This window comes from Octodon degus, unplaced genomic scaffold, assembly GCF_000260255.1.
Source record: "Octodon degus isolate 3935 unplaced genomic scaffold, OctDeg1.0 scaffold00025, whole genome shotgun sequence".
Taxonomy (NCBI): Eukaryota; Metazoa; Chordata; class Mammalia; order Rodentia; family Octodontidae; genus Octodon; species Octodon degus.
The window spans coordinates 11,814,662-11,840,676 of record NW_004524601.1 but is presented as its reverse complement, the minus strand read 5'-3'; the positions used below and the strand labels follow the sequence as shown (position 1 = coordinate 11,840,676).

Genomic DNA, 26,015 nt, shown 5'->3' with positions numbered 1-26,015 from the left:
TTCCAAGGCTCCATATAGCCCCATGCAGCCGCTGACAAACACAGAGGGATAAGAAACAGAAGTATCAGTTTTATACCAACCTTTAAATAGTGCCTGCAAATTGAAAGTATTGAAGAGATACTTTTGTTACTTATTGGACACCACCGCTCTTGGTTAGGACTGTTCAAAGGCGCTTCCCTTTGCTATGCTGTTCTTTTATATTCTTTCTCCTGCTGTCTTAGCCACAATAGTTCAGTATACATTTTTGTGTGTGTATATGTATGTATGTATTGTTTAAAATTGATACTTTTTGTGTACAAGTGTTACAGAATTTGGAGATTAATTATCTGCCTCATCTTCTTTGGTGAAGTGAACATTTCTTCTATCATTAATTCATGCTGTCGTATGCACATAAAATCATTGAAGACAACAATATGCAATACAACCATCGTTGTTGAATTATCATTTTGCTTAGTGAAATTCTGTCTCATTTTTAATGTGTTATTTTCTTTTACTGCTTTTCATTGTCTTCAAAAAATTTAAAATGTCATTGTCTTGTACTGTTTATGCTGCATAGTGCTACCCAATACGTCCTGTCTTTTTTCTCCTCTCCACTGACGATGCATCTTCCAAAGGCTCGTAACTCCTTGACACCACAGACATGCAATCCTGTGCTAAGCTTTGTATACAGGTCTCTTGTGGACCTAGATGAACGTTTGGTTCTGAGGTAGATTCCTGAGATTGACTTGCACAGGAAATACCTTCATTGTGCAGAACTGGCTTGTGTGCCTGACACGTCTTGATTCACTTGGCATCCCGTGTCCCTCGGTTGTAGGGTGTGTGAGCAGTCATTTAGCACTGTAGGTTGTGTTTCCAATAAACTACACTAGTAAGAAGTGGACACGGGTAGTGCATAAAAGTAACTACTTTTAGTTATCTTCAACTCTGGCTGCATCTTAGGATTACCTGAAGTTCCTTCTTATGTGAAAAAAACAAGAGCTCATACTTTGAATTCACTGGATTCCTGGACTCTTTCAAATGAATAAATCTTTCCCCGATGACTGATACCCAGGGTTCAAAGGACGAGTCACTGAAAGTGACAGCCATTTCTAAAATCATGCATCAGTGATGAGCAGAATGCACATTTCTAACATTTTCAGTCAAGGTAGTAGGAATTGCTGTAGTTTATAGATTTGTATTTTGTTGATTGCCAGTAAGTTTGAACATCTAATAAATGCTTGCCCAATGTTGAAACTGTCTGTTTTGTAAATTGGCAATTTCTAGCCATTGTACTTTTTAGAGGTTTTGTCTTGGATATTTTTTATTTAATTATTTATTTTTATTTATTGTATTTGAGGGAAGGGTCCTTGGAGTGTTCAGAGTCTCACTACTAGCTAGGACTCGTAGTGATCTGCCTGTTTACAACCTCCCAAGAACTGGGATTACAGTTGCACGCCATCACGCCTAGTCTTAATTGCCATCTCAGTGTCCCCTTGGGGCGAGGCTGGCATGGCAGGCCCGGGGATCGAACCCCCAACCCCTGCACCTGCTTGCAGCTGCTTTAATCTGCTGAGCTATTTGGCCCGCCCTGTCTTGGATGTTTTAAATGCTACTTCTGTATTAAAAAAATATAAAAGAAGCAAATATCTTTTCTTAAATATGTGCTGTATCTATTACATTTTCCACAGTGATCTGTTTTAGAAGTCAAAATTTATTTTTTGTTGTAAACAAGGTGTCTCAATTACTTTTCTCTCATTGCTGGGGCCAAATACCCAAGACCCAAAATAAGGGCAGGAAAGGTTTATTTAGCTCACTGTTTGTGGAGGTTTCAGTCCCTACTTGGCTGACTCCAAGGCAGAGCAGCACATGACAGCGGGCAGCCATTCACGGCAGCAGATAAAAGCAAAGAGTGAGGGGAGGAGCAGCAACAGCGGCAGCTGACAAGACTCTCTCCCTTCCTTATATTGTATGCAGGTTGCCCACCTCAGGGCAGATGTAGCACTCAGACCCGTAATCCCTGCATTGGATCATGAATTAATCACAAACTGAGAGATTAGGCATCTCTGACAAAACAAAACGTAAAAGGGGGATAGATATGAAAGACAATTTTACAGTGAAAAAAGATATATGTACATACAAAATAGTTAGGATAGATATACAGCTACCTTCTCTTAGTTCAATGAGAAGAAAGATTTGTACCAATATTGTTTAGACAAGAGGTCATATCTGCATCTTGTACTTTGAATAACTACTACGAAGACAACAATATGCAATGTATTAATTATTGTAACTGTCCTACTAATCTGTTTTGAAACTGTCTCATTGCTATTTCTTTCTCATTAAAATTAATTTAAAAAATTTTAAAAAATCACAAATTCTAGAAGCTGCCCCAAGGACTGCATGAGGCTTTGGGGGAACAACTAGATACAACCATAACACAAGGTTATAATTTTGTTTTTGATACTTTAAAAAATATTTTCTCTTCCTCTGGGTCAGTATTGTATTTACCTATGTATTCTTTTTTTAAAATATGTATCCTTGTGTTAGCTTTGTAGTTTACTTTTCTTACTTGTAAAGATTTTATCACATTTGAAAACCAGCAGAATAGTACTGTTAGCAATAAGTATTTCCTTGTCTGCCCTTATCATAATACAATGTTTTTAATATCATCTGTTAAAGGCCTGTGCTTTCCTCATTGGTTTGTGGCATCTTATCAATTATGAATCAAAGTACCATCTTTCAATGGGTATATTTAGGACTCCATTGTTCTAAGCTATTTCTCAGATTGTAAACCAGTGTCACATTGTTTGTACTGCAATAACTTCACAGCATATTCCGGAGCCCCTCTTTAATCTCTTTTGTAAAAAATGGGTTAATAAGTTCTAAACATCTATTATAAGTTACAAATAAACTGACATTTATATGCAAGAAATTTTATATGGAAGAATAAGCAAATTTTTGAGTGCATTTAATGTAAGTTATCCTAAATCGTACATCTTGTACATTTTCACATATAAAAGTATTTTCATTATAAAAGTTAAAATACTTTTTTTGCACAAAGTACTAAGCTTAATTAAAATTTTTATTTTATGCAAAGAATAGATAAATCACTTAAGCAATAAGTAATATTTTAACATTACCTCCTTTGGATCACTTGTTCAAATCTTATTTGTTTTTCCAAGTCTAACATTTCTTTTTTTTTTTTTTCTTGCAGAATCAGGGACCAGGGATTGAACTCAGGCCCTTGCGCTTACCAGGTAAGTGTTTATTCTACTGAGCTATCTCCCTGCCACCCCCCAAGTCTAACATTTCTTTCTTCATAGCTATCATCATATGAATTTTGTTTTGAGTCATGCTTTTACTATGTTGCTGATGTTGATGTTAAATTCATGTGAAATAGTCCTCTTGCCACAGCCTCCCCAGTGGTTGGGATCATAGGCAAGTGCCACCATGCCTGGCATCTTAGGTACATTAATTCATTACTTCTAAAATGCTTTATACCTTTATTCTTATTGTGAATAGTGTTTGTTTTTGGTTAGTTATTATGGATGTAAAGAGGAGCTATTTCATTTTTGTATGCTGATTTTGTATCTGCCAGTCTTGCTGAACCTACAACATGAATTTCAGTAGATGGGTAATCATCTCAATTATTGCTAATATCAGTTTTCCCCTCCCTTCCAATTATCACAGCCACGTCTCTGTATCAGGAGCAACACCTTTAGTACCGTCAATCTGATTATTTATTTATTTAATTTTATTTTTTGGTACTGGGAGTTGAATTCAGGACCTTGATACTGCCAGGCAGGCACTTGTACCACTGAGCCATCTCCCCTGCTCTGATCCTAGTTTCAGAGAAAACAATATTAGTGTTACTTGTTAGGTATTGTACTGCTTGCTGAAGCTTACTGAAGGATGGAGGTTATTCAATCCTGCTTTCGTGAAAGAGATTTCTTCTAAATTTTAGGCCATTTCAAGTTTTAAAAAGTCAAACAAATATTTGTGCATCCTCAGCAAATTGTGATCTCTCTGTCAGGCGCTCAATATACTGGAAACTGTGGGCCAATTATTCACAAGATACCTAGTGAAATGAAGGCATTAACTAGATACTATTCAATTTTCTTCTGTTCTTAGAGTTTTGTGTCATTGAAAATTTAAGCATAAATGAAGAATCTGGCTCCATTTCTTTATTGGAGTTAATTTTTCCTGCAGTTTTGCTATTGTGACATTGGAAATATTTTCATGAGCTCAGTGAAACTCTTCTCTGAAAATATGCATGGTTCTATCAAATTGCTCATTTCTGTGTATTGCATCAGTATAATGCATATGAATATATATAACTTAATTTTTTTTCTGTTTAAAGGAGGAATATTTCTTCTTGTGTGTGTATTTAGTATAGGGCCTACAAGGTCTCTCTACACAGATCGGGTTTGTAGTGACCCTCCTGTTTTCAGTTTCCCAAGTGCTGGGATTACAGGTGCATACCACCATACCCAATCTCAGTTGCAGTCTCATGCACCCCATAGGCGAGACCAGCACGGCACATGAGAGATTGAACCCCGGCTGCTGCGTTCTGCATAAGTAGGTGCTTTAGGCTACTGAGCTGTCTGGCCAGCTCTAAGAAGGAATATTTCTTATATAATATATAAGAAATATCAGAAAAAATATATATACATATCAGAAAACAATCATTGTTACTGTCATTATTGGCTTAATTTCTTTGAGGAAAATGTACATTGTCTTTATCTGGAATCTTGCATATTTGTAAGAAGGTTGTGATCTCATTTGTCACTCATATTACTGAAGAATTTCCTAATTCTGAAAATACCTTTAATGTAGATGATGATTTTTTTAAAAAAATTAAACCTTTGCAGCAGTTTTTGAGGACTACCAATGTGTTTTCATATTAATAAAATGCATATTGTTTTATAAAAATAATTGATTTTAAATTTAAAAATATTTACTATAGATATTCTGTGAGTGCATGGGTTACAAAGGCAGTGTTTGTAAGTATTCAGCTTGATTCATCTTCTGAAGGCCTCCTTTTGTGTCTGTTTGAGGGGACTATGTGGACATTGAACTAGAAGCCCTCATTAGTGTAAGCAAGTAAGAGAGTTAGCTTCCTTTGATGGGTATCTTGAAAAGAAATTTTGCAAATTAGTTCAGTAAAGTAGGTTGAGATCTATTGCCAGGATTTTTTTTTTCAAATATACTCAACTGGATTGTCAAATACAAAGCCAGTCTGGATTCAGATAAGGGCAGGCTGATTGAGAAGATTCTTGTAATACAGGGATGGGGGAAGCGGAGTAGGGAAAATATGTCACCCTTGATCAACCATTAACTCAAAGGTTAGGCAGAAAAGGATGATTCTTTTACAGATTGGAGAAAAATAAGACTAAAGAGACAGCACACAGAGACAGATGAATCAAGATGGTGTGGGTCGGAAGCGTGGATCATAGAGCGTGCTACCCTCAGCTTCATTTGTTAGGAGAAGCCAGGGCTACGGGTTGAGATTGCTGGTGCTTAGAATGGATCCAAGTCCATGGGCCTGGAGAAAAGAGGGACGCTTGGCTAGAGTCTGGCCAAGGCAAGGCCCCAAGTAGATTTTCCAGACTTTTCAGGGCACACATGGCTCAGCTCATCATTTATTCAGCAGAGAATAGGAGCTGGAGTTTTCCCACGTTCTTATCATACCTACCAAAATGGCTTAGTGTGAGTCTTCTCCAAGTCACATTGTGAAGCAAGCTGCAGTAAGTTGTTTCTGAAATGCCAAAATACTGAGAAGTGGGAGAATTCTTCCTTTGCTGCTGTTTGTCTTTTTCGGGTCTTAGAGGTAGAAATCAAAGCCTTCAACTTGAGCTATCTTCCCACCCCTTTCCTTACTTGCTTAAACTTTGAGACAGGAGCAGTGGCTCCAGGCTGGGCTCCAACTCATGATCTGCTTATGTCCACCAAATAGAGTGCTGGGATTACAGGCCTGTGCCACCATTGCTGGCTTTGGGGGGATTTCTTTACCTTTTTCATTGTTCTAGAAACAGAGAGCTAGGGTACAATCTAGCATTTTCAAGAAAGGGATGGATGCAGATTCCTGAGGAGAGATGTTTAGTTAGCCATATATGAATGATTGGCAGAAAAACCAAAGGAAGGAGGCTTGCAAATTTAAGATTTCTGTAGTCCTTCAGATGTTCAAAACGGAACCTGCATGATTGTAGTGGCAGAAGCAGAAAGAAGTTTTTGCGGGCTGGGAGTGCTGTATGTAAACCAGGGTAGCAGTGGTATCCAACTTTGTTTCTGTTTTCTTTTTCTTGGGGGTTGGTACTGGGAATTGAAATCACAACTTCAAGCTTGCCAGGCAGGTGCTGGGATGTTAGGCTTTCTCCTCGGGCTCCCAGTATTGTTTCTAACTGTAGAGAAAGTATGTTTTTTTCTGGGCCAATATTTGTATTTTCTATTTTGGAGGACTGAATTTGTTGTCTCTTATGTTACCCGGAGAGGCTCTGCTCATCAAGTGAGAAGGCAAGTTTTCTTCTGAGGGTTGCTTTAAATGCTAGATAAAGGAATTATTTCCTTCCCCTTTCTCTTAAAACTCTCTTTAAACTACCAAATGCTTAGGATTGTGAATCTGGACACATTGACAGTTATTGAGTTTTTGTAAATTTAATACAACTACTAAAACATTGGCTTATTGTCAAAAATGCCAATCTATAAGCAGCCTATATTAAGGTATGATATTTAAATGAGGAGAACTTTCAAGTAAAATAGCTTAGAAAAGGAATTGCTTTTGAAGCTGAAATAAATTGAAACTCAAATAACATTTATACGATTGCTTTTTGTGTAAAGATCAACTTACTCATAAATACATTTCACATACCTAGCCATAAAATTCTAATAGCACTTATTATAGTTGAGGTCTGGGTTCCAGGCTGGCAAAGGAGTTCAGGCAGTTTGACCAAACATAATATTTCCCCTATAACTGAACCTCACAAGTTCTAGTTCGCAGTTAGAATATGCATTATGGGGGCAGGAAGATAGTTGAACAGCGTAAGTGCCTGCTTGGCGAGTACAAGGTCTCAAGTTTGGTCCCCAATACAACCAAAAAAAAAAAAAAAAAATGCTTTATGGAAAAGTTTGATGGAATGACCAAACCACCAGCTCTAAAATGATCTGGTGCTGATGTGTATAACCACAATAAAAAGAAGAAAGTATGCTGTTATGTTAAAATAGCTACACTTAAAACATTAAAATATCGATTAAGAGATCTACAAAGAATTTCCAAGTTCATGGCACAAGATGACATGAGACCTCGGTCACTGTTTAGGTCCACATGTACACTTAGGCCCACGTACATTATGTTGCAAATAATGTCAGCATATGGAGTTCTGCAACATGAAATAGTTTCATTACTTTTCATGTGCATTTTTCTTAGCGTACTTATTTACTGAGATATCGTTTGATTTGAGAGAACAGTAGATGGCTTTCATTGAGGACTTAAGATCACAATGAAAAAAATCTATGCAGAAAAAATAAATTTGCCTTTGGTATGAGCTATAACAAAAGTAATCTCCGTATCTGTTTGTTGAGACTGATTACCAGAAATTACTAGATAGCTGTGGACAGATACTGTAATGCTCATGGGAAGATTTCTTGGGCCTGAGTATCCCAGCAGAATTCTGGGACAGTCCTCATCTCTGGTCATGCCTAGTGGTGGCGCCCCCTCGAGGGTCATGAAAGGGAACAAGAAGCATCTCTGTACTATCTGCTTTCTGTATGGAATTCTATGCTATCCCAGAGTTGCCACAAAATAAGGTTTACATCTGTGGGATATCTTTTGAATATGCTCATCCAAGAGAAACTGTTACTGTAAGGATAAAGTGGCTTCAGTTCCACTTTTCAATGTGAGAAGAGACTAACTATGTGTGCTCATTTTTTTTTTTTTTCTTGTTGTTGTTCATTAAAGGCTTCATTCTGACCTCACTCTTGATATTGGAGTAAACATGTGGCTTTTCTTGCTGGTTCTCGAACTTGTACTTTAAGCTACTCTGAGGAGTTGGACTTATCAGCAAGTACCCAGTGTGCTTTCTCCCTGCCCAGTCAAGGGCACCATGGAAAGGCGGAGGAGGGTCAGAGAGGATCAAGATGGCTTGCTGGAGGTGCACAAAAGTGTGGCTTGGAGCACTGGGTGCTTAATCTGCACGTGCTACATATTTTGAAAACATTCTTTGTTCCTCATGCCATTAACCTTTGGCTACCCCAGAGTTCACTTCTCACCATCTGCTCTGCACAGAATAGTTCTTGAACTTTTCTCTTGAACAAAGCAGTCATTTCACGCTTCCTGCTCTCTTGGACAAGGGTGTCATCCCCTCTGCTTTAGGGCTTGACGCAGCTGTGAGCCCCATCACATTCTCACCTACGTCTGAGAACACTGTTTGCTGAAAGCAAGGACCATATCATACTTATCTTTATTTTTCTATACCTGGTAGAGTCCTTGTCATGTAAAACAATGTCAGAATACATCTGTGGAAAGTACATACAATTTTTATGAATATTATAAAATATAGGTCAATACTATATAAAGGGAAATAATGATAAATTGGTAAATTTCACGAATGCTGCTGTTTCTTAGCAAAGCATAAATATGTATTCCCTTTGCCATATTCTGTGTGATTTCTCTCCTGGTAAAGAGAAATTTCTCTTTGGGAACTGTTTCTTTTTCTTGGCTACATTCACTATTGATCTACAAATGCAAAGGCTGTAATTTACAGTCATAAAATCAATAGAGAATATCATAAAATGTCTCCCTATTGGAAACTCAAGCAGAGAAACTACAACAGGCACTAATTCAGTCAAGGCAAGTGTCCAGAGCAAGCTGAATTCTAGTAGGAATTTGGAAGCTTCATTAACCATTGAAAACAATGAAATTGCAGGACTTGTATTGGATTTTGGGTTTTATAGCAAACTAGAACAGTTATTTCAGTATCTAAATTGCAAATGTATAATAATTACATTTTTAGTAAAGTATGTAAAACATTTGACAGTAAAAAATGGACCTTATGGACCTTTCACAAAAGAAACTATTTTTTTTAGCATCTCTGTTTACCTTCCTACGCAGAGCTCGACCTAGTGATTAGCGTTTATTGTGTCAGTACTCATCTCTGATTCTATGTGAGCAGGAGTTTAGAATGACTTTCAACTTACATTTTTCCCCTTTTTTAACACCTTGAAAGAGTTCCAATAATGTCTGATCCCAAGTGAGCTCATAATGAGAAAAGTGAAACCAGACTGGCTATTTTACAGATTTTAATATTCATGTCCTATCTACTTTCTCTAATCATAATCATATGATTTAATTTTCTTCAATAACAGCTTAAGTAGCAGGTCGCAGAGCAGAAAGCCGTTATTCATTAAAAGGCTACTGGAAACTTCTAAATTAGTTTGTAAATATTACTGCATTCTTTTGTGTCAGTTTTTAGAAATGAATATGATTTTTTAAGGAAACAGTTGATAGATCCAAACTTCTAAAAATATTAGACCTATAATTGGTCAAATTTACATCAAGTGACCTCACAATGTTTTCTCAATGTATTTATTAATTTTTAGGTAAAATTTGAGGCTAAAGTAATTTGTGTAATGGAATCTGTCTTTAATATATATAGTATCTTTTAAAGTTTGCCTGATGATTAAGATTCATGGTTTACTTTAAATACATGATGGCAACAATTTGGTAAATTAGAAATAATGAATTATAAATTATCCTTAGTCACATTTAAGTTTTCCATTTATGGGCTTGAACATATTCAGACACTGTAGACATTAAATGGATTTATATAGTCGCTTAATGCTATTTTCGGTATACTACAAATATTTAGGATAGGATCTCGCCTCTGTACTCTTAAAAGCAAAAATTGCATAATAGTGTTGTATGAAGAAACTTAAAATCAGTCTCAGTAATCACTCTTACTCTTATCTCTAATTGGATTGTATGTTTCTTTGTGGCTTAACTTCAGTTTCTTCAGTTTTAAAGATGTTCTTTTCTGTCTTCTTTACATTGTTTTTAAGATCCTAATTTTAACATCTGTACTCAATCTCTGTCTCTACTTCTCTATCTTTCTCCATGGGGCTGTGATTTTCATTCTTTAGAAAATTCTCAGCCTACACTTCAATAGATTTCTGCTATATTTTTCTCTGTCTTCCAATGCAGGGACTGTTTGACTGGAATTTTCTGGAAGTTTTCTCAGAGTTCAGGAATCTATCTTTCCTTTCCTAGCCCTATTCCCTTGCTTTCTTCTGTCTTTGCATTGATCTCTTTTATCTATCTATCAAATTAGGGCTATTTTCTGTACTTGTATCTTTAGTTTCACTTTCTTTTTCTTCTGTGTTATCTCATCTGCCATTAATTCCACATGCTCTGTACTTTTATATCTCATGCATTTTGGCTTTCATTTCTAGAAATTTGATTTAGGTTACACGTAGGTTAGTCTGACACACACACACATATACTTTTAATCTATTGCCTAGCTTCTTCAACATATAAAATATGATTAAATGTCTTTATTTCTACTGTCTTTGTCAAATTCTGGGTGAGGTTTAATTGATTTTTCTCCTCATTATGGGCTGTATTTTTCTACTTTTTTATGTATTTAGTGCAGGGTCTACAGGGTTTCACTATGCAGATCGGACTTGTAGTGATACTCCTGCTTTCACTCTCCCAAGTGTTGGGATCACAGGTGCACACTACCACACCCAGTCTCAAATTGAAATGCTAGACGTTGTGGATTCCAGATCGTTTTTACTTCCATTGTAGTATTCTTTTTTTGCAGTCATGGAGGTTGTATTTAGGACCCTGCTCCTGTCAGGCAAGTGCGTATTCTACTGAGCTACCTCCCTTTCATTGTAATATTCACGAGGACAGTTTTGAGATCCAGTGAAGCTGCTTGGAAGCAGTGCACCCCAACCTGGGTCCAGTTATTTTAAAGATTTGTTAGGCTATACCAAAACATCACTTATTCCACCTTTCGTCTTTCCCCATTAGTAAAGCAGGTATTTCAATAGTAATCTAGTTGTTGTCTTGTGAATTACAGAAGTTCCTCTCCCATTGCTGACTGTTGCAGGTGTCCAGGCATCTGGCATTCTTCAGTGCTCAGGCGTCTGAGGATCTTCTGCAGCTGTCTCTTGTTCTTTCTCAGTAGCCTTCTCCTTGCTGGTGCAGCTGGTGTGAATACTGCATCTTTTGATTTTGCTGCGTTTTCAAAGATGTCTCTCTCATCAACGATGGGAGATGGCTGGGACCTGACTGAGTTCTGCTTCCTTCAGCTATAGTGTAGAAATTTCTCCAAATAGTATGCTGGGAAATCATGGGGCTTGCTTCATTTATTTGTCATCTTCCATGGACTAATGTCTTTTTCTGCAAATGAAGAGTCATTCTTTGATTCATTTTTAAGATGCTTTTGTGGCAAGATAAAATTAACCTTTGTTATTTCATCTTGGTCAGAAGCAAAAGTGTCTAAATACGGTGATAAAAATACATAACATGGAAAGGTATCTACATATATTTCAGAGTGGGTTTGAAATACCTTTTCAAAAAAAAAAGTTGCCATTGAGGAAATTAGTCCAAGTTCTCATGTAGTATCATGTACCACTATGTCCCAAAGAGTTTTGTTTCAAAAATAAATATAAAAAGTACAGAGTACACACTCATTATTCAATATTACATCTTAGAGAGTGTAAATTGAATTGTGCATTCTTATATATAAGTGATAATCATGTTGTATTACAACTCCATTTTAATTTTAAAATAGAAAGCGCAAAACAGTAATGATTTGGAGCTAGTAAAATACACTGTACCATGCTATATTTTTGGGAAAAATTAATAAAAGATAAAATGTTACATATGTAATTCTTTATATAAGTAGCTATGATTTAGAAATATTTATTTATAGAGAAATAATACTTCCAAATGATAATAATCACTGAAAGCATTTATGGAAAATTTATTCAAAAGAAAAGATTTATATTACATTATAAGTTGAAATAGTTTATTTGTGTATAGAGGTAATTATTAAACATCAGATATGAATGTATACTTTCTTAATCTCAACTATAAAAGTACATTATGTATTATCGCATGTCATATAAATACACGGTATATTGAAACCCATCCTGACATCAGGCACTGTGTAATTAACGCAGTGGAGCAGTGTATGCTTGTTTTCTAGTTGGGTTTATTTATTTATCTATTTTTGGTAGAACTGGGGATTGAACTCAGACCCTTGCACTTGCCAGGGAAGCGCCTATTCTATGGAGCCATCTCCCTGGCCCCTTGTTTTCTAGTTGGGTAGTAAGATGTTTTACCAAAAGAGTAGAGTAATAAATCAAATAAATAGTTGAAGAATGATGTTTGACAGTGAAATCAAACATAACTGGTTAATAAACTGGTTAATAAACTTCCTAGTATTTACTTTCATTTTTTCATAGAAGTTAAAACTTAAATCTTATTTCTTTTTCATGGTTTTTTTCCCTTATTTTTTTCAAAATATATCAGTAACTAACTGTCTGTTAGGTTATGAATGAAAAGCAACATTGGGGGTGTTCAGAATATAATGTGCTCCCTATTGTTTCATAGTGTGTGTGTGTGTGTGTGTGTGTGTGTGTGTGTGTGTTGGCATAAACTTCATAGACATTGGGAGTTTTAAACAGAAAAGAGTTATAGTAACATAGAGCCACACTTTTTCTAGGGTGAGAAGACTGTGGTGGGAGGAAGCTCAGAAAGGCTGAGCGCCTCTCTTCAGATTGCAGTTGGGCTTCATGAACACTAACAGAGTAAAGAAACCTTAAAAGAGTTGAGTATGGCTCCAAAATGGTGGACCTTGAATGCTGGAAGACAGAGAAATGTCCCCAGGGGCAAAGGAAGGAGCAGTTACAAGAAGCAGTGCACTGGGATTATGGGTTGAGTTCCGAGTTACCTGGGAACTCTGGCTTCTTGGTTTGAGGAACACAGGGAGAATAAAAGAACTCGGACCATGATGGAGGTCTCCGAGCACAAGCCACAGTATACCTGTGTAGCACAGTGGGGTGGGGGACGGCTTCCAGGCTCGTGTGTGACTCTTAGCCTCTGTGTTATCTTCCTCCTGAAACTCGTGGGCAGCATGTGGGCACACAGAGGCTGCACCCCATATCCAGCCACATTCTCGTCGTCTGAAAATGGAAGTCCCTAGAATTGTGCTCTGACACTGGACACATGGATTTCCTTTGATTCCTGTCAAAACGCGTCCCTGCAATGTCATGGAAAGTAGATCAGGTGATTAAATGCATTCCTAATATGGTTGAAATCATTCTGAAAAGTGGAAAACACAAGTAATTAAAAAAGTAATTTAAAAGTAATAGTTTCAAATGAAGAAGGTCTTTCACTTGCCATGAGACACTTGTCCTGATGGGAGATACAGCAGAAAGGCAAGGCTCTTGGGGGTCAGTCTGAGAGCACTTCTTTGCTGGAGTGGTAAAAAATCAGCTTCTTCTAATCTGATCACTGATTCTGAGTCTTTCATGGCCCTCAAATGGAGACGGTAGTGCAGCCACAGCAAGAAATCCATCTTCCCTTCCTAGGATGAACTGCCTGAGGCTTTCTGAGGGAGTACTGTGCATCATCTGGTTTTCACATGAAAGCATTTTGTAGCTAACACTGAAAATGTCTCCACTGAGCAACCACTATATAGAAGGTTAAACCCATTAACCAAGTTCCTGGTTTTAATGAGTAGTGTTCACAGTGGAATAAAGCACAAAGTGAGTAGATAGTAACCTTACCTCCTTTCTGGGAAAATAATGCATACGCAAAAGGACCTCTGGCTTGGAATCCCATGCTACATGTGACGCAGGGACAGTATGCCTACTCTCCTGTTTCCTATCCTCAGCCCACATTGAAAGCTCCATGTAAGCAGGAAATACTCTATCCTGTTTCTAACCCCTACTAGTAGTACCTGCCTCTGGGGCTTTGTGCCAGTCATGGAACATATATGGGCCTCAGTTCAGTAACGTAAATGTTTATATGTGCAAGTGGATTTCTAAAGCTGATTTTATTCTTAAAGGAATAATCCAGTAGCTTCAGTTTATGTACCACTGGTGTTCATGAGAACGCCAAATCTGACCACACTTCTTCCCAGTAAACTCAGAGGAAAGTTCTGAGCTTTTTCCAGTTTTTCAGATAAATATAATTAATAATGTGTGCATAGTAAGAAAGACATAAAATTAAAGAACTTTGGAGGAATTTTAGTTGATATGTAGTGTCAGTCTTAATATTGAGTATGTTTATTCTTACCCCGTGCTGTTGGGATACTTTAGAATATAGCTTGTAACTCATTTAAAAGGCTTTGTCATTAAAATGCATTGACACATGGGGCTGGAGAGATGGCTCAGTGGTCTAAAGCACCTACTTGGAACAAGCTTGGCAAAACACAGGGACCATGGTTCAATCCCCCAGCACCACATGCCAGCCAGCCTCGCCCCCTGGTGGGCTGAGCTGGCCACACACACACACACACACACACACACACACACACATAAATAAATAAAATTAAAAAAAAATAAAATGCATTGACACAAGAGACTGTACAACAGTGCTTTATGTTTTAATTTTGTTTTGTTTTGTTTTGTTTTCATAGGGTATAAAGTGTGACTGAACCGAGCAGACATTTGGCAAATTCTCATCATGAATCGTGCTTTTAGCAGGAAGAAAGGTGAGTATGCTCATTTTAGAGGACCTGGAAATCAAATCAATATTATTATGGAAATAAAGCGCAGATGATAAGAAATCACTTTTACCTATTATCAGACCAACAACACTCAGCAATAAAATGAAATTAGATCAATTAAAATGTACAGCGATTGCTAATTAGTTCACAATATGTCTGTGACAATATGTTCCCCTGTAACTTCATGCTATGTTAAGTTTCAAAGAATAAAATGATCTGAAACCTAGTTCTAACTGTACTTTATACGGCTATATGTTACAAAATTATCTGGGGTTGAGTCTATAAATTCCTGAGTATTTGTGTGTGCGCGTGTGTGCACACCTCATGTATTATTGAGTAATAGGTAAGAATTGGTGATAAGTGGAGTCATAGCAATGAGACCAAACAGGTTCATTATTAATATTCAGATAAGAATTAAAGGAAATCTAGATTCAGCATATCATGATCATCAGTAAGGATGACAATAAATAGCTAGTTTAAATGATGTTTTACAAAGAACAAGAAAACATAGCAGTTGACAAAATATTTTTTGGTTTCTTCATAGGAAAGAAGTATTTCATAGTGTTGTCTAGTTAAATGAAGTTAAATGAATGTATAATTTTCACTCTAGAAGTTTTCTGGTGTAGGCCAGAGGACTCTCCCCATTAAACATGCTATCAATGAATCAGAAAAGAATACTTAAGCAATGCTAATCAGATTCATAGATGATTTATAATGTAGTAGGGCCATAAATATGTTATGACCAGGTTGGGTTATAGATATGTCAGTCATACAGTTAGGTCTTACTTCACACACTTATTTCATGCAGTTAGATTTACTGTGATATCGTAAACTGCACAATAAAGATCCAGAAAATCTCATCTTTAAAACATATATTGTGCAATTATTGATTGTGTTGTTCTTTGGAAGATTCACTTTCTGTGGTTTGTGAGTAAACAGTTCCTAGTAATGAAGTCAGGTGTGATGACCAGTGGCTTTAGTTTATCCTTCTAACGTGTGAGCAGTGGACAGTCCAGGATGGAAGCCAGAGCGGTTGGCACTCTACTGCACAGCCAGGCATAGAGTATCATCTCTTTAAAAAAGATCAAAAGAGTTAAAAGTGACACATTATACCTTTCTCAGAGGAGAAAAGCTAGGCAACTGTCAAGGCAGCAGGATTCTTGGCATGTAGTGAGATCTGCTTTTCAGAGTTTGAAGAGGCTCCATTTAGCCCTAGGGTTTAGTTTCTAATAAAGGACAAACAATGCAAATTATAAGGTCATTGACTTCATGTAGGGGAAATCATTTTAACAGAGTCATGTAAAAGTATAATAAAATGACTCAAATTACTAGCTTTCATGACTTGAGTGGGAAATGTTCAGACATTTGGATATGCTACAAAAAATGGATGTATTCAGTGTGAATTTAGATGATGTGATTTGTGATGCTACAAGTACACTTATTCATTTTTCTCAATAAAGAGAAACAAATGCAGTTGTGTGGTATATGGCTTGTTTCTGCTTTAAAACCTCAAAAACAAGACTTTTTTTTATTCTTTTGCTAGTAACAATATCCAGAAATCATCCTGGTATATTTTCAATGAAGCAACAGTATCTCACATCAGAACTCATCACTTGAATCACATTATCTTTGTTTTAAAAATCAGTTCTTTGTACACGTGTGATTCCTGCAACTCCCTTTCCCAAGGCTTTAAAATTTACACTACATCTGATTAGCATTTATATGAAGGAAGCTGACAAATCTGAAGGACTGGATAATTACCCAGGTGACCATGGCTGCATGTTTGTGCTATGTGTGCACAGTAGGAGCACAATTTTGGGGGAAGTTGCAACGATTTGGTGAACCAGGAAGTAGACTCCTTAGCCATTATGTCATTCTTTTTTAATTTCCCTCACCTTGTCTTATTTTTCAAGTCTAGTTACAAAGTGCCCTTATCAAGGGTTTATTGGTCAATCTGAATAACTAATTGGAAGACAACATCCTGTAATACAGTAACCATTGTTGAATTCCTATTACTTTGTTAGGTGAAATCTTGTATTGTTTCTAAAGCTGCTTTTTTTCTCTATCACTACTTTTTATTCTTTAAAAATAGAAAAAATAATTTATTGGTCAATATTTTGCTTCAAGTCCAACTAGAATTGATATGTGAAGTTCTGCAAATGCTCATCAGTTGTGACATTTGTTAAAGTGAGAATTCTTAGAGCCTCTGTTTCTTGTTTAACCAATAGCATTATTCTATTGACTTTTAATTTCAGATAGTGACTTAAATTTTATGGAAGCCTTCATATATTCTAAGAATCTAGAGCTATAAATGAATTTATAATTCAAGCGCTATTTCCTTCTATAGCTAATGTGTAGTATTCTAAACAAAGTAAAATGGTCTTCTCTCAGTAAAACCTTGTACGTTATTTTATCAAGTTTTCTTGATCAACACATGCAGTTCTACTAAGTGCCTCAAAAGCCTGAGGAGGAGAGGTTATCATCTTACTTAAATGTAGCTGCTTTGGTTTTCTTTTCTGGAAATTAAGATCTGTGAATTAGTATTATGGTATTTGATCGAATAAGCCAGGTTCTAATTATTTCTTTGCAAATGTTTTAATGGTTTTGTAGCTGCTCAGTAATTGTGAAAAAAACTGAATAAATTGAATTTGTATTATTTTGAGCTATTTTGAAGAGCTCCTTAATGGTTAGTCTAACATTATAATCATAGATTGAATCTGAGTGATTTGTTTTACAGATTATGTGAGTATTCTCTCTAAACTTGGAAAATCCTGCATCTATTTATTATCTCAAAATAAAAAAAATAGTGAAAAGCATAAAAATCGCATGTGAATAAGTATAATTAAATAATTCTATGAATTATATTCCACATTCCTAACACTTGACATATTGCTGGGTAACTATAATCTTAATGCATACTTTATTCTTAACTATTTAATAATTATTTTCTTTTTTATGAAAATTGTCCCAAATATATCATTTCATAGAACCACATATTCAAAATATGCATACAATAAATAATGAAGTTACTGCTTTTTTCCTGATGAGCTCCTTATTAATTATATTTCAAAAACCTAAATTTATTCATGAGCAGTCACAGTAGTTTGACATTTGTAAAGCGAAATGTTAGCATTTCCTCTCAAGTAAGTATTCAATATTGAGTTACTGACTTTCAAGGAAATGAAATACAGCATGCTTTATTCTTCTTTCTGTGCCCGTTTTGTTTATCTGATTGCTTCTGTGGGCACAATTAGTGAGTGAAGTCCAATGTTTCTGTTTTTTTCTCTAGATCTAACTGCATTGTTGTGAGGCAGCCAGAAGTTTTACTCTGTGACTTTTTTCATTTACCAAAGTATAAATTCAGGTGACGGGAAGGATTTGTACAGGAAATCCTTCAGGGTATGAAGAATGCTACCTCTAAACAGATGTTATGTAGTGCACAGCCCTAGAACATTTGCATTTAGTGTTCTGTGATTGCCTGTTTGTATTATTGTAGCAACTGCAGCTTACCCACTGGTAATTTAATATTGTGTTTATTTTGGTCTGCCATCAGAAACAGCTAGGGACACCTATCCTTTTTCTAGGTCACTGCAATATGAAACTATAGCAGAAGCAGTATCACCAGTTTTCAAATAATAGAGGCTTACAGAGGAAAGAAATTGTCTATCTGCCTCAGAACTGGTATGAACCATCATATTCAGACATTAGCCAGACTTTATATCTTCCTCAGAAATGTTGCATATTTAAGAATGAAGATATAAGAATTGAGCAAAGGAGAAAAAAGGGAAATTAGGTCTCTTTCTAAATTTACTGAAGGCTCATGTTTAGTATTTTTATTGTTTTGGTGTACCATATTGTGACCTACTGTTTCAGCTCTAAGTACAGATTATTCCTGAACAAATCGTGTCATCATCACTAGCAGTCATAAATGTTATAACCAAGATGGAAAATCATAGAAATCTTCACCATCTAATGTAGCTCTTGAAGTTCCTAGAGGGACGATGGTGCAGGGTGAAGAAAGGAAGGCAGGAAACAATATGGAAAGCTGAGCTCAGGCAGAGCCCCCCCCCAACCCCATGCGCGAAAGGAGCTGCCCAACAGCTGCAGTGCATGGACCTATACAATCAGCAGGAGGCTGAGAACAGGTGAAGCCCCTCTCCTGCCAGGGGGAAACACCTGCCTACCAACTCGCTTGTCGGACTCACCTCAGGTGCTCTGTGTTCTTGGGGCTGGCCTTGCTTTAGCTCTGTGTGTGTGATCAGTCTCTACCTCTGCTGCACCCCTCAGCCAGACACTTATTCCAATGAGTTGTCTCCTCGGCTTCAGCTACATCCCTCAGAAATCAAATTTTATCCAGAAGTAGAAATTCATGTAAATAATAATTTAATCAAGTAACAAAAAAATTCCCACATGAAATATTGTCAATATAGGGGAAAAGTTCAAAAATTGATGAGAATATAAATAACTACAATATGAAAACAAAATGCAAATTATATAGTCATGTTAGCTTCAAGATCTATACATTTGAGGTACATTTATTTCTATTTTATTATATTTATCTAAGAAATTTTTCCAATAATGCTTTAAAATTATTTTCTTTTTCAAAATTACTTATTTTCAAAAAAATTATTTTCAGAATTCCTCATTGTAGACCTTCAGTCAATGTTTCTTTAAATTTAGAATAAAGATTTCCCTAAAGTTATGTTGATTTCTTAATGAACATAGAACTTTTTTCAGCTTCATAGAAATACAAAAAGTTAGTGTAACTTTTTCATTTAGAATAGTTAAATCCTGATGATAAAAATAATTACAATGAGAAAAAGTACGCTTTTGTTATATGAACTAAGAAAAAAAACCTGTAATTAATGAAAGCATAAAGTGAAAGGAGAGAGGTAATGGTCTTTAATTGTATGAGAGGTATTATTCACATTCCCTGGTGTTGGTACTTTTATATATTCTTTAAAACTTCTGCATAATTTGCGTTATTTAAAAAAATTTTGTAGAAGAACTTTTATATCAAAAAGGACTGCTATAATCAATCTCAGTTATATTGTTCTAAGTGTGAGCTCTGCTCTTCTTTAATTTAGCAGAATGTCAGGACAGGAAATGTCCCCGCCCATCCCAGACTCCCCACAGGCACTAACACATGATGTTGACAGCATACTCACCTGTAATTTAATGTTGTGTCTTCTTTGTTGCAGACAAAACATGGATGCATACACCTGAGGCTTTATCAAAACATTACATTCCCTATAATGCAAAGGTAAAAAGAGTTCATACGGTAATGATTGTATTATGTTGTAGTATTACTAACTAGGGATGGTTGTCTTAGATTGCTTAAGCATTGGCCTTTTTTTTTTTTTTTCTTTTTTTGGTGAGTGCTGAAAAAAAAATCTGTGGAGATGAAATAATTAAAGAAGTTTTCTCTCCAAATAAACTAGTCCTTTAAAATTGTTTCTTTTGAAATTTCTTCTTACGTTGCATACCACGTGCATTACTTTTTCAAGTATTTTTGGCTGTTGTTCAGATTATGTGTAATATCATTTCCTGCAGAAAACTGGACATCTGACTCATTCGCACCCTTTGAAAGCATGCTAATGTTGCATTACAGACTAAAACTAAAAATTAACGTAGAAATTAGGAGAATGAGCCATAATTTTAATAAATGTAATCCTCACCCAAGAAAACAAAACCAAATCTTAAAAATGTTGAAAAACAGAAAAAAGTGTATTTTTGCTATTCATTTGTTCAAATTATCATATGCTAATTAAGAAGCATAAATATTACACCCATGTATTTATTTAATTTAATTAATTAATTATTTTATTCATTTTTCTGTATTTAAGGAAGGGTCTACAGAGTGTTCAAGGTCTCACTACTAGATCAGACTTGTAGTGATTCTCCTGTTTACAGCCTCCCAAGTGCTGGGATTACAGGCATTTGCCATCATTCCCAATCTCAATCTCCATCTCAGTGTGCCTCTGGGGCAGGGCTGGCATAGCAGGCCCGGGGATCGAACCACTGGCCCTTGCGTCTGCCTAAGCAGACACCTAAATCCACTGAGCTCTTTGGCTAGCCGCCTTGTATTTATTTTTTTAATTTTTAACATTCAATTTAATTTAATTTTGAAGAACATCAATGGCTTTAAAAAATTGATATAATTGGTGTTGGAAATAGACAAATGGGTGATTACAATTTACAAACTGGATATTAAAGAAAGGTGCTATTTTTGCAATTAGGTAGAATCAAACCTCAATGGTTTTTAGAGAAATCTGGGTCAAAATTTGAAAAAGATAAAAGTAAGTGAAAGATTTGGGATGGGGATTATGAGGTGGTCAAATGTGAGCAGCTGAACTGTCAAGACCACGTGAGAAGCACAAAGTTGCACTGTTTTTTACAAGATAATGTATAGGTTGATAGATTAGTGAACTATACATTGAGCTATAATAAGATAAGCTATAGGAGTTGTTTTAGGAAAAATTGCAAAAATTTTTTGAGCAGAAAATTACTGTTGTTTAATAAGAAACTTTACAGTGTGAATCTATGACTGAAACAGCAGGAAGATACACTAAAAGAGGCTTTGTGGAAGAAATTCTTCCAGAGGTCATGCTAGCAGTAAAATCTGTAGAATACAGAAAATGTTTATTTTTTTCTCACTGATTTATAGCAAGAAAAAGGCTTTAAAATATCTTCTCAATAAAGTGAACATTCTTGAATTCATTGCAACATTTATAGCATTTCCTGAAAATTAACATGAAGATTGACTGGTATGATTCACTGTAAAAAGTTTAGTTAACTATACCAAGTTCATATTATTTTTCTTTTCCAGATATTTTTCATATTAATGATTAATGAACTATGAAATGTTTGCAGAAAAAAATGTACACTAGAAATCTATCATAAATCACATGATTTGATGGTCATAATGGAATTATATACTTCAAATGAAAACATCAAATATTATTTATTTTGGTATCGTTCCAATGTCTGTTTTTGAAAGTTTGCTTTATAAAGGATCAAAAGATTATATTATAATTGGAAAGAACGTAACTGTTAATTCTGAAGGCTAGTGTGGCAATAGAGTCTCATCTTTCTGTGTGCACAAGTGGTTTGTGCTAAGTCACGGCGCATAACTGTGAGATACCCTACACTAATCAGAGGTTACAGAAACACCTTTTTGTGTGGGGTCAGCAAAATGTGGAAGGACAGCCCGATTTTGTCCATCTTAATATGATCTCATGTGTGATATATGGATTATGTGTATGACAAATAGTAAATTTTAAGAGCATTTAGGGCCAGCCAAATAGCTCAGCGTATTAAAGCACCTGCAAGCAGGCACAGGGGCCAGGGACTCGATTCCTGGGCCTGCGGTGCCAGCCCCTCTCCCGGGGGGCACTCAGATGGCAATTGAGACTGGGTGTGGTGGCGCAGGCCTGTAATCCCAGCTCTTGGGAGGCTGTAAACAGGCGGATCACTAGGAGTCCCATCTAGTAGTGAGAACCTGAACACCCTGTAGACCCTTCCCTAAAATAAAATAAAATAAAATAAAATAAAATAAAATAAAAATCCTTTCCTTTGTGGCACTTTGTAGGTTGCCATTTAGCACAGTTATTTTGAAGATTTTCTGTGTTTCTTTGTAGAGTATATGCTACTTGAAATTGCAAGTACGTGTCCACAAGAAATAGCGTAGCACAGCATATGAACTCTAAGACTAGACCGTCTTGACTTGTATTCAGGCCCTCATACTTTTTGCTGAATGTCTTTGGGAAAATAGTTACTGTTCTGTATGTGCGATTATTCAGCCACAATTGGGGATAATGACAGTAATTTCTCACTGGAGTTGTAGACATAACAAAGATAAGTTTTTAGAGCAGTATCTAGACCAAATTAACTGCTCAGTAAATCTTAACAATCGTTAATGTAGCTTCTGATAATTTACCAAATTACTTTTATTAGAGTAGGTGTTCAATACATAATTTGACTACTTTATGCTGAATATTATTTCATATATTTGACTACTTTACACTAAATATTATCTCATAATAATAAATGCATTGCATTTCACTGAGCCAAAATATATTGCAAGTACTATAGTCATATAGGACTTTTACATTGCTTCAGTATTTTCCATAATTTAGTGCAACAAATGACAGTGTCATTGTTGCTTCCATAAGAAAGGTTAATGCTGAAGGATTGGCATGATTTGTCCATTTTTGCAAAGTTAATAAAGATAGAGCTGAACTAAAAGTTTGAAGTCTGCTTGACCTCAAAGCTTTGCTGTTTCTTTTTTTCAAAGTCTGTGTGTAGTAACTTATAAATATTCACCCATTAAGTGGCTGTTTTGTAGCAGGTAGTGTTGCTGGAGTGCTGCTGCAAGCTGACATTTCAGAGCTTTAAGATGTATTGCCTACAGTTTTTACAGCTTATTAAAGTAAGAAATATCATAAAATTAGTATAAAAGTCACAGCATGTCTGTGCCATTCTACACTTACAGATGTAGAGAGTCATAGAATCCTGAGTTATCATTATCTTATAAATGTGGAGGTAAGGCAGAATCTCTGAGGGCCAAAATAAGGGTGGGGTGACTGCTCTGCACTCAGAGGTGCAGGGGCAGAGTGACGGGCACAGATTCAGTAAAACAATGCACCAAACAATGTGGCAGGGACTGCGCAAGGCATTGAATTACTGGGGACAGTGAAGTACTTTATCAACCGAAGATCCACTCAAGAAATAGAACTAATATGATGCGTACACACACGCACACACACACACACACACACACACACACTGACACTACTTTATTGATTGCCAAGTATCACATCATTTGATTGTGGGAAAACCTGCCAGGAAGGTCAGGCTGCAACCCCTTGCCAGGAGCTGGTCCTCCAGTGCACAGGCACAATGTCTTCTTCCTTCGGGAAACCCATCAGTCTTAGATCTGTTCATAGCCTGTTTCTAGTTGCTTGAATCAGGCTTACCCATATTATCCAGACAATTCTTCCCATAGATGACCTGATTAAATGTGACAAGTATACCTACAAAATAACTTCAGAGTAACACTTATCTTCTAATTTGTGTGTCAGTGTTTTTTTTTTTTTTTTTTTTTTTTTTTTTTGGCAGAACTGGGGATTGAACTCAGGCCCAGGGAAGCACTTATTCCACTGAGCCATCTCCCCAGCCCCTTACCTTGAATTTGATTGAATAACGTAACTGCTAAGTTGATGCATGAAACTTAAAATTACGAATTGTAGATGTCCCTATCTTTTTTTTTTTTTTTTTTTGGGCAGAACCAGGGATTGAACTCAGGCCCTTGCACTTGTCAGGGAAGCGCTTATTCTACTGAGCCATCTCCCTGGCCCACGAATTGTAGAGATGGACAGGACTAAAAATGTAGATTGAGAAGGCATTGGGTGACAGAAGAATAGTTCAGGCTGTGAACTCATCAAACAGGGGTTTAGGCAAATCTATAGCTCAGGGTCATTAGTTTGCAGGTTTTGGCCACTCATTCGTCTTTAATGTTCAGTGGCAACATACGTACCAGTTCACTGAGCATCTTTCTTATCAACCAGGTACTCCATAATAAGGTTTTTAAACTGTAGGTTAAAACTGATGGGACTGGGGAGATAGCTCAGTGACATAAGTGCCTGCCTGGCAAGCACAAGGTCCTGAGTTTGATCCCCAGTACTGCAATAAAATAAAATAAAATAATAAATAAAACAACTGATGGCAAAAAAATTGGGTTATAAAATCAATGTTTTTTTGGAGTCATTATTTAAACTTTAAAATAGAATGAAAGAGAAAAAACTAGGTTTTCAGAACAAATATATTATATATCAAATTGTTCCATAAGATTTGTGGTTCAGTGTTGAAAAAATTAGAAATCCACTAACTTTAAATTGTAGCCCACCTTTAAGTAATACCAAAGGTTTCATTATTTTAACTCATTTAGACCATCAAATAACAAGAGGAGTGGAGCTGCTTGTAAGAAGTTCATCTGTTTAATAGCGTGTGATTTATATGTCAGTTTAACCATTTAGCCTTACTGAATATAAGATCTGACAATGATTTCTGTAACATGCATATAAACTTGGCCAGCATGACAGAAAAATACAGCAAAAGTAACTGAAATCTTACTCATTCATACAAATCTTTATTCACTGGAATTGAGCTACGACTTTACATAAGGTCCTGATCTTGGCTTTGGGCAATGATCATAACACAAGATACAGTCATTTCCGGGGGCAGACGCTCAGTCAACAAAATAGCTCTTGAGAGATACCAGAAAGAAAATAATGCATACATTTTCATCTATCAGTACAAAATTAAAACTATTTATATAGTATAAGTTATATATTATGTATATTGGCATATGTGATGTAATGTTAGTGCCATATTTTGTATAATAACTACTGTGGAGAAAAGAACAGCAGGTTAGCAGAATATTGGAGTTGGCAGCAGAGGGAAACAAGGCACTGATTTACCGTGAACAGGGAATGTTGAAGAGTGCGTGACTAAATGAGGCGGGAGGGAAAAGATGTGAGAGGCAGGGCAGATGGTGTCCCTGCTGCCCGCGGAGGTCCAGCAGGGCCTGAAGAGGTGCCTGGCGTGCTGTCTGCCCTGGACAGAGGTGAACCCTGGCCAGGCAGCTCACGCAGACTAGAGCAAGACATCAGTAGACTTGGAGCATTTTTTTAAATTGACAAGATGTGAGACAAGTTTTTAACAGAAATTGGCTCTAAGGAGTGAAAAGTGGTAGTAGTGAGGCCAGGCAGAAGTGACTGCAGGGACTGCAGTGGAAGAGTCGTGAGAGTCTGGTACATTTTGAAAATAAAGGTGACAAGATCTTTAGGTGGCTTCTATGTGAGTCTCCTGTTGCAGCTTGAATTAGAACATTAAAACAGAAAAAAATAATAAATCCACCATTATTAAGGGAGGCTGTAGTATTTTCATGTCTCTCCAGATTTGTTGAGAATACCAAACTCTTTTCCTGTTAAGGTCAAAAGCTGTCAGACTTTAAATTTGGTTACTTCATTATTCTGTTGGTGTAACATAGTCTTTTTCTAGATGAAGAGTTGGGGCAAATGTTTCCTGTGGAACAGTCATTAGATGGTTCATTCTAAAATGTACAGGTACCCCCAAAGGGCTGATGTAATAATCATATGTCTGCACAAAGAGCTAGATTTATGAGAACTAAGATTAGGACTAAGATGTAGTTCAGTAGTAGAACACTAGCATACTGGAAGTTCAGCCTCCCATCCACTATATGCATCTATAAATGCATATACATATATATATATA

The 26,015-nt window shown here is 36.3% G+C and overlaps 1 protein-coding gene across 1 annotated transcript in view; it reads left to right on the top strand.

The window, feature by feature from the left end:
• The window catches only part of Gulp1 (GULP, engulfment adaptor PTB domain containing 1), a 287,228-nt gene that overhangs the window by 164,732 nt on the left and 96,481 nt on the right, over nucleotides 1–26,015 (top strand). The window contains exons 3-4 of the mRNA XM_004628630.2: nucleotides 14,628–14,702; nucleotides 19,919–19,980. Of these exons, the coding sequence (XP_004628687.1) occupies nucleotides 14,675–14,702; nucleotides 19,919–19,980 (90 nt within the window). The 5' untranslated portion in view covers nucleotides 14,628–14,674. The remainder of the gene's footprint in view (nucleotides 1–14,627; nucleotides 14,703–19,918; nucleotides 19,981–26,015) is intronic.